A 15042-nucleotide genomic window follows, 5' to 3' on the forward strand; every position below is an offset into this window, starting at 1 on the left:
CACTTGGCGTCCGTTGTTGGTCGTTGTCGTTGTCAACAATTTTTCAAAACTCTTCTCCTCTGACACTTCTTGACCAATTGGAATGGAACTTTGTATGAATGTTTCTTGGGGTATCCTGCATAGAAGTGATGTGGAGATTTTTTATCTGTCGAAAAACATGGCTTTCATTACTAAAAATAAATCATAGGGGTCAGACGGTAGTTTTTTGCATATGTCTCCAAAAACATAGGTTTAGCTAAATTCTGCATGATGAGATCTATCTGTGGTCAAATTTTCATTTTAATCCGTTCAGCCGTATTGGAGTTATTGCCCTTTTTCAACATTTTTTGCTATTTTTTAATATTATTTCTTTCAAAAATCTTATCCTCTAACACTACTTGACCAATTGAAACTAAATTTGGTATGAATGTTGCTTTGGGTATCTTGCGTAGAACTCATCTGGGGATTTTTGATCTGTTGAAAAACATTGGTCGCCGATACTAAAAATAGAACATAGGGGTCAGACAGAACTATCTGTGGTCCAATTTTTGTTCTTATCTGTTAAGCCGTGTTGGAGTTATTGCCCTTTTTCAAGTTTTTTGGGCTATTTTTAATGTTATTTCTTTCAAAATTCATCTCATCTGACACTATTTGACCAATTGGAACCAAACTTCGTATGAATGTTTCTTGGGGTATCCTGCATAGAACTGATATGGGGATTTTTGATCTGTCGAAAAACATGGCTGCCTTACTTAAAATAGAACATAGGGGTCAGGCAGTAGTTTTTCACATATATATCCAAAACTGTTAGGTTTAGCCAAATTCTTTCAGTAGCTGAAATGATCTTTATTATTAGGACTACAAATTTGTCAGGGCTAAAAGTTGTCAGACGACTCCTTGTAAGAGTTATTGCCCGTGAAAGGGGAAAATGACGCTTTTTTTTTGTTTGTTTTTTTACAGTTTTCAGCCAATATCTTGAAAACTATGATAGATAGAAAGACACTTTCAATCACTGAAATGATCCTTATAAGTCCTACCAAAGTCTTCTTGAGTCAAAATAGTTGGACAACTTCTTGTTAAATTTATTGCCCTTGAAGGGCAAAATTGAACCAGGTGAGCAATTCAGGTTCTTGGGAGCCTCTTGTTTCTTATACAATCCTAATTTGATATATTAGAATTTTCATAATTAAGAATATCATTATTATTATTATAATGACACTTTACTGCATTTATGTGTCCATTTGTTTCTTGAGTCCTCTATTCTTCCAAGAACAATCATGCCACATTTTTCTCAGGTTCCACTAGACGGAATGATTTGGTATGTAGTTTGATGGGTTGTGTTTTATATTGGTTTCCTTTATGTATTCTAGTTGACTAGCATCTGACTTAAGTTCTTCTGTTATATTATTTTCCCAGGAAACACTTGTCACTTGTTTCCTCAGAAAGTAAAAAACTATAAGCATAATAGTAGTGCCCTAATGCTAGTTTTATTCTATTATTACATATTGCCAGGTAATGATTACCATGTTCAAACTTTGCACAGTGTTTATTTATATATTGAAGATTCTCCTATCATAGAGACATTTGTCAAATGTTAATTGTCTACCTTCTTTTTTCAGCATGTTGAAATTACCTCCTTTGTTCAATCTGTAACTAAAAAATAAAGCAATATAATTCAAACTTTGCACAGTGTTTCTATACATATTGAAGATTCTCCTATCTTAGACAAATTTTACAAATATTTAATATGATTTTTATCTATTGAACTTGTAGCAGTAAATACTAACATAAGTTCATAAGTTCATTTGTACATATCATTTCATGTTCATTTTATCATCAATTTCATGTTCATTGTCTGAATATAGCTGAAATATTGCTGCTCGGACGTTAAACCCCAACAATCAATCAATCAATCATTTGTACATACACATTGATACCATACAGAATATAGTAACAATACAATAAACAGTATACAATATATAATATCTGGTATAAGGATGTTTCTTTGGAAACATTTTTCATACCTCCCACTTCCTCCCACTTGCAAAGTAGAGAGTATATAGTGATAGGAGTGTTTGTCCTTTTGTCTGTACTTCCTTGCTTTAGCTATACAGAGAGGGACCTAGTTCTTATCCGTTACTCCTCTTAACCACTGAATGGATTTTAGTGAAACTTTCACATAATATTTATTATGTATTCCCATTGTGCACCTTCTATTTTGATTCTAATTGATTAGCAAAGCATGAACGTTATCATTTATGAATATGGAGAGAGGGGAGTACCTATCTTTTATCCGTTACTCCTGTACTGAATGGAATTAAATGAAACTTTCACAGAATCATATATATGCCCATATGCCCAGTTTAGATTTAGATCTTGAATAGGGGTTTCGGACTGTCCGTAATAAATATGGGGATATGGGGAACCCATCTCTTATTCATTACCCTCAGATTTTGGTATGCTTTATTCAAGGAGTTCCTTCTCATCAGCAACATTAGAATCAAATGTATTGGAAGATTTTAATCCAAAAATTGAGTAGTACTCAAGAAGTACTCAAAACTATCGAAATAGGAAACATCACAGAGAGATTCTGCCGTGTGCAGTTTAGGGAATGAGGCCTTAGTATTTTGAAAGTTGTAATACATATATGTACTGCAAATTTTGATGAATATGGTCAATAAAATCTGATATAATTGGGGTCAGACAAGTCTTGCTTGTAAGGTTATGTGGATTTTTAAGGAAATTTCATGATTTTGATTCATTTAAGCTGTTGATATCCCTGTTTTCTTTAAGCTGGTGATATCCCTGTTTTCTTTAAGCTGTTGATATCCCTGTTTCCTTTAAGCTGGTGATATCCCTGTTTCCTTTAAGCTGGTGATATCCCTGTTTTCTTTAAGCTGTTGATATCCCTGTTTTCTTTAAGCTGATGATATCCCTGTTTCCTTTAAGCTATTGATATCCCTGTTTCCTTTAAGCTATTGATATCCCTGTTTTCTTTAAGCTGTTGATATCCCTGTTTTCTTTCATACTGTTTGTCATATTGTTTTATACATGTTTATCATAATTTCACTGATTTTTAGTAACTCATTTTTCAGGAAGTTTGGAAAAGTGACAAAAATTAGAAAATTTTGACAAACTTTTGTAGTACTTAATTGTATTGACATGTGTCTGTGGGAAACATTATACATGTATTGACATGCGTCTGTGGGAAACATTATCTTGGCAAATAATAAATAAACATGATACAGTGGAATATATACCAAGCTAGGCATGTTTTTCAAGGTTGTAGGAAATAATATGAAGTGAACTTAAGTCAGATGCATTTGACTACACAAATAAAAATTTGAAACAAAAGGGGGTCCTTAGCACAGCATTAGGTACAACTTGTTGGTTTTAAGCTTTGTGACACAAGGGACCGGTAGAGAGGTCTGCAAAAGAAAAAAAAGCAGTGGAAGAAATTTGATCTTAAATGTTTGTATTATATATTTTTTTACTTCACACACCTATTGATAGAGGAATACAAAAATGATTTTTATGTCCAACACAGAGTTTTTCATAAAATGAACAGTAAATCTTTTAAAAAGTATTTATTTATTCATTTCATTATATGTCATAGGTAGCTCAGAACATCTCCTGTGTGAAAAATCATGTCTGTATATTACACTTATAGGCCTTTCATAACTAAGTACCTCTGCTCCTGTTTTGATTTAGTAAAATAAAACTCAACACATCAACAATGATAATCATATTTTGGCATAGGTAATCAATTACCTGGTATGTGTATAAATGGCAAAACAAAAGCCCATTATAAAGATTAACATCTCAAAATATAAATGTATCAGTCACTCTCCAAATGGACATCAAATTCAGCATACTGAAGAATCTGCATTATCTGGAAAAGACTAATTACAACATTCGTTTAATAAAGTAGAGTACAAACTTAATACAAAATATAAAAAAGTAGAAAAGAGGATCGGTAAACAAACCAGAATAAACTATTACCAAAGACAAAGGAAAATAGATTCAGCCGAAAAGCATGAAAACAATTTGATTATCCATTCAAAGGAGACTAAATAGACGGACACTAATTTATGCATCGACAATTAAGAAGAGGTAATGAATTATGAGACTGAATTAGGAATTTTTAAATAATTTCTTTTAAAAAATTACCAACTGTCATATTCATATTCATCTATACTGTGTGGTTTATTGCTTGTTTGTTGTGATCATCACACTTTTACTATTGTTTTTTTTTTTTTATTGCACTACAAAGGCACAGCATTAGAGAAGTGTGTAATTATTGGGCAAATAAAACATAATCCAAGTAGAATATCACATTAAATTAGACATGACAAACCTTCAGTTTCAAATGTAGCTCTTTTACACGTGGTTGAAATAATCTATAGGTTTTACGTGTGTGCCAGAGATTTTAAAGGGGTGCCAAATATCTATTAAAGTATGCTGGAAACATAATTTTTGTTCTAAGTAACTAACTATGGTATGTTTTGAATATATTACATGTCAATAATTTATTTCACCTGCAAAATCATTGACATTGTAATGTGTTATGATATTTAGTTAAGTATTTTGCTAGATCCATCACTTAATTACAGAGGTTTTAACATGGTTCTTCATAACTATTGATCACCTGACCATTCACCCATAGTAGATAGATCATGTGAAACAACTCAGTATGTTTATAAGTCACATGGTCACATTATTCATTCATAACTAATTGATCATGTGACAGTGTGATATTATCTGGAAACTTATTCTGTGAACAGAAACAGAATGGCAAAACAAACCAGTAAATAGTAAGTTCTATTTTTATTCTGCTTGGTAATGACCATTGTCATCAATAAAGAGAATGACATTCAAAATCATTTATTTTATAAAAAAAAGTTGCATTATGATTTACATAAACTGAAAGATGCATTTTTGATTGTTATCTTGTTTTTTTTGCATGTTTGATTTATATAAAAAATTCAGATTTGTCTCTAATTTTTATATATTATCAGATCTGTTCCAATTTTTTTAATATTCTATATTCCTAAATCTCAGATTTGTCTCCATTTGTTTATATTCTCAGTTTTGTCCTTATTTATATTTTGACTCCTTAACAAATATCTGATATGAAGTCAACCTGATATTGTAATGCATTACTTTGGATGTGACTGTGGATCTGTAAGTGTTGAGTAAAAGACCTTAATCCACACCAATAATAGTATGTGCATGTGTAGTTGATGAATGTCCAGTGCCAATAGTTAAAATTTACAACAGTTTAAAAACCAATCAATATAACAAAAAAAAATAATTATCTGTCTCTGATTTTTATCAGTTTTTAACCATTAAGTGAACATAAGTTGATTGTACAAATATCTTAGGGAGACTTTCATGACCAATTTATGAACCTTGCTGTTAGTAATTTGGTTTATAAAATCTACAGAAAATTCATCAAATGTATCAGTGACAGAGACAAACTTTAATATTTTAGACCCCAAGGCTTTACCACCAATCTCTTAATGAATAATTTACTGAACTGATATATCTTGTCTTTCACACATAATTACATAGAAACATGTCAATATTTACCATTTACTACTATGGAGATCTTCATTTTATTGGAAATCTTTAATGAGACTAGTGATTTGTTATTTCTCTCTCCACTTTCCTTCACTTTGTTGTTTGTTTACCTTGACAGGGTAGGTTAGCAAGGGGATAAAATATTGATTACAAGTCATTGATTATTATCTGCTTAATTAATAATTATGAATGAACTGAGGCAATTATTACATGTAATCTTGATCAATATATGCATGTAAATGACTCAGGCCCTGCCTTTAATGCACATGCCCAGTCCCTGCCTTTAATATACATGTTCAGTCCCTGCCTTAAATATACATGCTCAGTCCCTGCCTTAAATATACATGCTCAGTCCCTGCCTTTAATATACATGCTCAGTCCCTGCCTTAAATATACATGCTCAGTCCCTGCCTTAAATATACATGCTCAGGCCGTGCCTTTAATTCACATGCTCAGTCCCTGCCTTTAATTCACATGCTCAGTCTCTGCCTTTAAGTCACATGCTCAGGCCGTGCCTTTAATTCACATGCTCAGTCCCTGCCTTTAATTCACATGCTCAGTCCCTGTGTTTTAAGTCACATGCTCAGTCTCTACCTTTAATTCACATGCTCAGTCCCTGCATTTAATTCACATGCTCAGTCCCTGCCTTTAATTCACATGCTCAGTCCCTGCCTTTTAAGTCACATGCTCAGTCTCTACCTTTAATTCACATGCTCAGTCCCTGCATTTAATTCACATGCTCAGTTCCTGCCTTTAATTCTAATGCTCAGTTCCTGCCTTTAAGTCACATGCTCAGTCTGTGCCTTTAATATACATGCTCAGTTCCTGCCTTTAATTCACATGCTCAGTCTCTGCCTTTAAGTCACATGCTCAGGCCGTGCCTTTAATTCACATGCTCAGTCCCTGCCTTTAATTCACATGCTCAGTTCCTGCCTTAAATATACATGCTCAGTCCCTGCCTTTTAGTCACATGCTCAGGCTGTGCCTTTAATATACATGCTCAGTCCCTGCCTTAAATATACATGCTCAGTCCCTGCCTTAAATATACATGCTCAGTCCCTGCCTTTGATATACATGCTCAGTCTCTGCCTTTAATTCACATGCTCAGTCTCTGCCTTTAAGTCACATGCTCAGGCTGTGCCTTTAATTCACATGCTCAGTCCCTGCCTTTAATATACATGCTCAGTCCCTGCCTTTAAGTCACATGCTCAGTTCCTGCCTTTAAGTCACATGCTCAGTCCCTGCCTTTAATTCACATGCTCAGTCCCTGCCTTTAATTCACATGCTCAGTCCCTGCCTTTTAAGTCACATGCTCAGTCTCTACCTTTAATTCACATGCTCAATCCCTGCATTTAATTCACATGCTCAGTTCCTGCCTTTAATTCACATGCTCAGTCTCTGCCTTTTAGTAACATGTTCAGGCCGTGCCTTTAATTCACATGCTCAGTCCCTGCATTTAATTCACATGCTCAGTCTCTGCCTTTAAGTCACATGCTCAGGCCGTGCCTTTAATTCACATGCTCAGTCCCTGCCTTTAATTCACATGATCAGTGCCTGCATTTAAGTGACATGCTCAATCCCTGCCTTTAATTGACATGCTCAGTCCATGCATTTAATTCACATGTTCAATTCCTGCCTTTAAGTCACATGCTCAGTCCCTAAGTCACATGCTCAGTCCCTGTGTTTAATTCTAATGCTCAGTTCCTGCCTTTAAGTCACATGCTCAGTCCCTCCCTTTAAGTCACATGCTCAGTCCCTGCTCCACTTCATCCTTCCATACTTAATTTGTGTAATCTGTAAGAGTAATCAAGGGAACCAAGGTTATAGTGGTAATCAAAAGAATGTAATCCAGGGACAAAGACCAGACGTGGAAAACAGACATACACAACAAAGAACATAAAGTAACTAAAAGCATACATACAAAGTAACAAAAGTAAATGAGCAACTTGGACTCCACTAAAAACTGGGAGCATGGACCAGGTGCACCGGTAGGGTAAGTGTCCTCTGCTTTTATAGAAACACCCGCCGAGTTGCTCATAAAAAGTCAAGTCCGTAGTAGACAAACGAGGAAAGGAAAACTATAACTCAATAAGTATTAAAGCTTAATAATTAATATTATTTAAACTTTGCACAGTGATTATATTGAAGATTGTGTACCTATTAAAATGGAGAAATTGAATTAATTTTTTTCCTACATTTTGAGCATGTTGAACTTAGCCATTTGTTCAGCAGTATGTCATTATGACATTACATGTGGAAATTTGTAACCCATAGTGTAGTTTTTTTTAAACCTGTTTGATGTTAATATTCATATTGAAGACACTTATATGCTGACAAATTTATGATGGTGATGTTTGTCCAGACAGTATTGGTTTTGTTCCTTTTTAGTCTGTATGAAATTGGTGACATTACAGTTTGCATACGAATATCATATCAATGACAACTAAAAACAATATTTTTGTCTCCTGTTGTTTCATTATTTTGGTTTCTTGTCTTTCCATTATTTTGGTCTCATGTCCTTCCATTATTTAGGTCTCATGTCCTTCAATTTATTTTGGTCTCATGTCCTTCCATTATTTAGGACTCATGTCCTTCCATTATTTAGGTCTCACATCCTTCCATTATTTAGGTCTCATGTCCTTCCATTATTTTGGTCACATGTCCTTCCATTATTTAGGTATCATGTCCTTCCATTATTTTGGTCTTGCATCCTTCCATTATTTAGGTCTCATGTCCTTCCTTGTTTTTGGTCTCAAGTCCTTCCATTTTTTTGGTTTCACATCCCTCTATTTTTTTTTGGTATCATGTCCTTCCATTGTGTAGATCTCATGTCCTTCCATTGTTTTGGTCTCATGTCCTTCCATTTCTTTGGTTTCATGTCCTTCCTTTATTTACGTCTCACATCCTTCCATTATTTTGGTCTCATGTCCTTCCATTATTTAGGTCTCATGTCCGTCCATGTTTTTGGTCTCATGTCCTTCCTTTATTTACGTCTCACATCCTTCCATTATTTAGGTCTCATGTCCTTCCATTATTTAGGTGTCATGTCCTTCCATTGTTTTGGTCTCATGTCCTTCCATTATTTAGGTCTCATGTCCTTCCATGTTTTTGGTCTCACGTCCTTCCATTTTTTTGGTCTCATGTCCTTCCTTTATTTACGTCTCACATCCTTCCATTATTTTGGTCTCACGTCCTTCCATTATTTAGGTCTCATGTCCTTACATTGTTTTGGTCTCATGTCCTTCCATTATTTAGGTCTCACATCCTTCCATTATTTAGGTCTCACATCCTTCCATTTTTTTGGTCTCATGTCCTTCCATTATTTAGGTCTCATGTCCTGCCAAAGGCCAGGTGAGCTATTGCCATCACTTGGCGTCCACTGTAGTCGTTAACAATTATACGAAACTCTTCTCCTCTGAAACTACTGGACTAATTAGAACCAAACTTGGTATGAATGTTTCTTGGGGTATACTGCATAAAACTGATGTGGGGATTTTTGATTCGTCAAAAAACATGAATTATGACATGGGTAAAAGTGTTCAGCATGGTGAGATTTATCTCTGGTCAAATTTTGGTTGTAATCCATTAAGCCATGTTGGAGTTATTGCCCTTTTTCAACGATTTTTGCTATTTTTAATGTTATTTCTTTCCAAAATCTCCTCTTACACTACTTGACCAATTGAAACCAAACTTTGTATGAATGTTCCTTGGGGTATACTGCATAGAACAGACATGGAGATTTTTGATTCGTCAAAAAAAAATGGCCGCCATTACTAAATATAGAACATAGGAGTCAGACAGTAGTTTTTCACATATATCTTCTAAACCGTTAGGTTTTATCCAAATTCTTTCGGTAGCTGAAATGATCCTTATTATTAGGACTACAAAAGTCTTCAGACTCCTGGTAAGAGTTATTGCCCTTGAAAGGGGAAAAATGACTTTTGTTTTTAATAGTTTTCAGTCAATATATTGAAAACTATGATAGATTAAAAGAAACTTTCAATTGTTGAAAAGATCTTGTGATAGTCCTACCAAAGACTTCTTTAGTCAAAATTGTTGGACAACTTTTTTTTATTGCCTTTGAAAGGCAAAATTCAAGAAGGTGAGCAATTTAGGCTCCTGGGAGCCTCTTGTTTAGTATCATGTCCTTCTATTTTTTTGGTCTCATGTCCTCCAAGTTGCTCATTTACTTCTGTTGCTTTGTGTGTATTATCTTGGTTATTTCATGTTCTTTGTTGTTTTTGTCTGTTTTCCCTATCTGGTCTTTGTCTCTGGGTTACTTTTTTGATTTCTGCTATAATCTTGGTTCCTGTGATTACTCTTCATTATTTTGGTGCACCCCACACCTTAGAAATCAATGTTGGTTGCAAAGACATGGCTGAATAAGTAAACTGAATTAAAAAAAATAATGAGTTCAGTAAATTTGTTATTACCATTATTATTTAAAAAAAAAAAAACTGTTGTACAAAATGAACAGATTGTTTACATTGACTTGTAATTAAGTGATTATCTGACAAAAGATTGTTTACGTAGACTTGTAATTAAGTGATTACCTGACAAAAGATTGTTTATGTAGACTTAAAATTAGGTGACTATCTGACTTAAGATTGTTTACATAAACTTGTAATTAATTGACCATTTGATGTTCTATTATTGTGCCATTTGTATGTACCTGACTTCATCAGATTATAAGCCTTTGTTAATTACTCATAGGTTAACAGTTTCTAACTGATAGTTTTGTTGTTTTTATTTTAGGTGTTGTCTTCCTGTCCATTTGAGCTTATTTTTTCACTTTGCATCTATTGTCATACAGTGTTGTCAATATTTAAAATCCATTTTAAAATCACTTCCTCTGATATGACACAATAAATGCATGCATTTGGGAGATAAACAGCTTGAAACCTACACTTACTGATCCCTAAAATAAGATCAGGCCATTAAAGCTGATTGTTAGACGTAATATTTGGGTAAGAGCTGCAAAAAGGACTATTTTGAGAAAATTCTCACTCAGGTGAGTAAACTTATTTAAATTATTTTATGAAATCATGTCCAAAGATTATGATTTTAGGGGACTGTACTTTTCATGTATTTTAAGGTCTACAATTCATTAAATGGTATCTTACAGGATTTGTTACCCTGCTCTAAAGGAGAGGGGGTATACTATTTCATCCTTTTCCATGTGTCCCTGTTTCCATGTCCCTTATACATGCATAATGTATGTCCTGTGAGCAATTCAGGCTCCTTGGTCACAAGAACATGTATAATGTATGTCCTGTCAGTGATTCAGGCTCCTTGGACCGATGTAAATGTACACTGCATGTCCTGCATGTTATATTTTGTCTAGCATGTTGGTCTGTTCTATTTTTAGACGTAGCGTATCACAGACCAATCTGTTATCAAGGACGCCAACAAAAGGGTAAAGTTTTCTCCTCATGTAGTTTTTACAATATATATACAGGCTATAATACTTAAGTAGCTGCTGGTGTTGCCTTCCTTTTTTCACTTTTGGCTTTTGCTATTTTTTAGTGCTGTTAAAATTCCTTGTTATATATTCCAGTATGTAATGGTTAAGAATCAAGCTATCAGTAGATTTGCATGATTTATCATTTTGCTAAGCCATATTCTTTAAACTTCTTTGTAAGTTGAATTTAGCCAATTCAACTTAGAAATGACAACTTTTGTTAATTTTTATTTACAATTATAAGAGCTGTTACTGGAAAATACATTAACCTTTTACAAAACTTATATTACCTCAATATTCCAAAGCACTGACCTGTAAGGATTTAGTTGGTTTGTTGTTAAGCCTTTTTAATCCTACTCAAGGTGATTTACATTGGATTTTGTTATTGATGGAAGATTTGTATTGTTTACTTGTGAATAAAGTGAGTGGTATAGGACCAAATCATTATAGATAAGATGAGTATTGAAAAGATTCACCATACTAAGATTATCTCCTTAGATTTGTATGTTTATTAATCCTTTAATACACTGTTCACCTTTTTAGTTATATTGACACAATATTTTTATAGTGTGATATTTTATTGAATTAGTTTATTTGCATGGTTTATTTAATGATCCTGGATTTCAGTTGTAATGCTTGAAAGGGACCATCACCATTATACAAATATCACTGGGATAACAAATTAGGAAAATACTTGATGTCTGACTGTGTTTCTGTTAAGGATTTACATGAAAAGTGCTACAATGTAATAAAGGAAGAGAATTTGGTCTTTCAGTTTGTGTGTAGGTAGGACTTATGACCCTTCCAACATACTTATTTCCAAAATAAGTCCTGAAATCAAATTGATTTTTGCTATGTAAATGTATCTTAATGGGTTACAGATTTTTGGTATGTAAATGTATCTTTATGAGTTACAGATTTTTGGTATGTAAATGTATCTTAATGGGTTACAGATTTTTGGTATGTAAATGTATCTTGATGGGTTACAGATTTTTGGTATGTAAATGTATCTTAATGGGTTACAGATTTATAGTTTGTTTTGTTCTGCCTTGGGATTTCATAATTTACAACTTTTTAGTCCAATTTCAAGAAACATGTAGATGTTGAGCTGGTTTTTGATATGTTCATATATCTTAATTGATTACAAACCAATTTTTAATTAAATGAATGGCCTTAGTTTTTGTAACTTCTTTTTAAGTTAATTATTTATTTTATAGTCTTATTCCTGGTGTGTCAAACACAACATCATGGTTCAAAATAAAACATCTCTCAAGCTTCGACATAAAGTTGATCACCTCTTCTCTTCATGGTTTGACTTTTTTAATGGGTGCACTAAAGTCGCATCCTGGCGTCACATGGGCACTTAAAGGTCTCATCTAACTTAACTCAATTAAATACATCCCTTTCTCACATGGATACATGACTTGCCACACACAACATGAAGAAACACATTAAGTGATGTGATTTAAAAAAAAAATCTATGTTGTGAAGTGGCTCAAATTAAACGTAAATATGAATAATGAATTAGTGAACAATAGCCATGTTTAAAAGGTAAAAAAGGAACTAAATACAAATAAAGTAAGAATAAAATGTAAAAACAAATTGATATATGTGAGCCCAAATTTTCGGCCTTATGGCCTTCGTCAGGGGCAAAAAAGTATTGGTGTTATATGATTTTCACTTGTATTAGAACTTTATGTTGTAATGATAGAGTACTTTTGATTGACATTGACCGCTACTTACCTGAGTGTCCAGTTTAATAACAGTATCTCATGGAAATTTTCCCCTCAACTCCATTTGACATTATTTTTTTTTTCATCTAATGCATTGCAACTGAATTTCCTTGGAAGATTGTGGTTAAACACGTTTTTTTTTTTTTTTCATCAAATGCAATGCAACTGAATTTCCTTGGATGGTTGTGGTTAAACCCTTTTTTTTTCTTCTTCAAATACAATGCAACTAAATTTCCTTCAATGGTAGTGGTTAAACATATTTTTTTTTTCATCAATTGCAATGCAACTGAATTTCCTTGAATGGTTGTGGTTAAACACGTTTTTTTTTTCATCAGTTGCAATGCAACTGAATTTTCTTGGATGGTTGTTGTTAAACATGTGTTTTTCCATACAGTTTGATTTTTTTGTAACATGTGTTGTATATTTTGTGGCAATAAAATATTGATTTGGCATGAGTGTAACCTATTTAAGTACATGTATCTGTGAGATAATTCATTTTATTGATTATTTTCAGTTCTAAAGACCCACAGTGGAATTCAGGTAATATAATAAATTGAGTGATCCATTCATCACTGTCTGTTGGCAATTTCCAATTATAGGAAATAGGTTGTTTTTATTCATTGATACATTAGGGACAAAAATACTCACTGATTACTAACAAAAACTGTGATAACCCAACAGTATAAACTGTCTATAGCAACACTTCTGTAAAACCTGTCTATAACAACACTTTTCGGTATAACCTGTCTATAGCAACACTTTTCAGTATAACTTGTCTATAGCAACACTTCAGTAAAACCTGTCTATAACAACATTTTTCAGTAAACCATGTCTAGCAACACTTCATAAAAAACTGTATAAGGTGACCATCATTGATGCTTCAATCATCAAATAAAATGTAAATTATGAATAATTAGATTGTTTTCCTTTTTGATACCAAACATTCATTCATTATTCTCAATCACTGATTACTGTAAGACAAACATTCATTCACTGTTCTCAATCACAGATTTCTGTAAGACAACCAAACATTCATTCATTGTTCTCAATCACAGATTACTGTAAGAGAACCAAACATTCCTTCATTATTCTCAATCACAGATTTCTGTAAGACAACCAAACATTCATTCATTATTCTCAATCACTGATTACTGTAAGACAAACATTCATTCACTGTTCTCAATCACAGATTTCTGTAAGACAACCAAACATTCATTCATTGTTCTCAATCACAGATTACTGTAAGAGAACCAAACATTCCTTCATTATTCTCAATCACAGATTTCTGTAAGACAACCAAACATTCATTCATTGTTCTCAATCACAGATTACTGTAAGACAACCAAACATTAATTCACTGGTCTCAATCACAGATTACTGTAAGACAACCAAACATTAATTCACTGGTCTCAATCACAGATTACTGTAAGACATCCAAACATTCATTCACTGGTCTCAATCGCAGATTTCTGTGAGACAACTAAACATTCATTCACTGTTCTTAATCACATCAAAGTATGGGATGGTAAATTTACTAAAAGTTAAACTGATTATCATTATTTAGTTTATACATTACAGAGGATGGATACTTGAGGATATTTCTTAGAGGACGACCAGTTAGCCTATATGCCCCAACCTCAGAATCTGACTTTGTGCTGGGGGGCAAAGATACTTCAAAAGCTCCTGAACAGAAACTTCAACTTGAATATGTGTATCCTTGTTAGATAGCTGAAAGTCTTGTTATGCAAAAAAAAAATAAATAACATAAATTCAGTATTCACATGAAAATCATGTGGATTTAATGTGAAGCTCACTCAAAAAGAAATTGACATGAACTATTTTTGTTGTGTAGATAATAGGTGTACCATACATAACTCCTTATTTTGCTTTTCTATACCCCCCTAATTGGAAGCACCTTGTCCATTTGTCTGTCCACCCAAATTTTTCAGTGCAATTAGCTCTCAGTGGATGGATCAATTTCAAATTTGATGTGTGGCTTTGTATAGATGGGACTTATATTGTAAGCAATTTCACTAGCTGATTTCAACTACCTGTTTAGTGGGGCTTAGCAGTTTTTCACTACATGGAATGATTGAAAAAAATTTTTGTCACAAAAATCTTGGCTTCCACTAGATGGATTAATTTCAAATTTGTGGCTTCTTATAGATAGGCCATATGTTATAAGCAATTTCGGTTGCTGTCCAATATCAACTACTTGTATGATTTTGGGTATACTTAGCATAGCAAGGGGTGCAACTTCATTTTTGGTACCAGTCAAGGAAAGAA

At 33.4% G+C, this 15042-nt stretch overlaps 1 protein-coding gene across 11 annotated transcripts in view; it reads left to right on the forward strand.

Annotated features, from left to right (window-relative positions):
* LOC148623234 (echinoderm microtubule-associated protein-like 2) overlaps nt 1-15042 on the forward strand; it is a 65161-nt gene that overhangs the window by 25302 nt on the left and 24817 nt on the right. For 5 of the 11 annotated variants that reach the window (XM_088564912.1, XM_088564911.1, XM_088564909.1 and 2 more), the window contains 3 exons: nt 10931-10978; nt 13271-13296; nt 14335-14467. In XM_088564912.1, coding sequence (XP_088421038.1) covers nt 10931-10978; nt 13271-13296; nt 14335-14467 — 207 coding nt within the window. Of the gene's footprint in view, nt 1-4763; nt 4794-10930; nt 10979-13270; nt 13297-14334; nt 14468-15042 lie in introns of all 11 variants that reach the window. The other 6 variants (XM_088564916.1, XM_088564910.1, XM_088564913.1 and 3 more) reach the window with 2 other exon arrangements.

Source organism: Perna viridis, chromosome 2, assembly GCF_037379345.1.
Source record: "Perna viridis isolate PV_CMFRI_1.1 ecotype Kerala chromosome 2, ASM3737934v1, whole genome shotgun sequence".
NCBI classification, from domain to species: domain Eukaryota; kingdom Metazoa; phylum Mollusca; class Bivalvia; order Mytilida; family Mytilidae; genus Perna; species Perna viridis.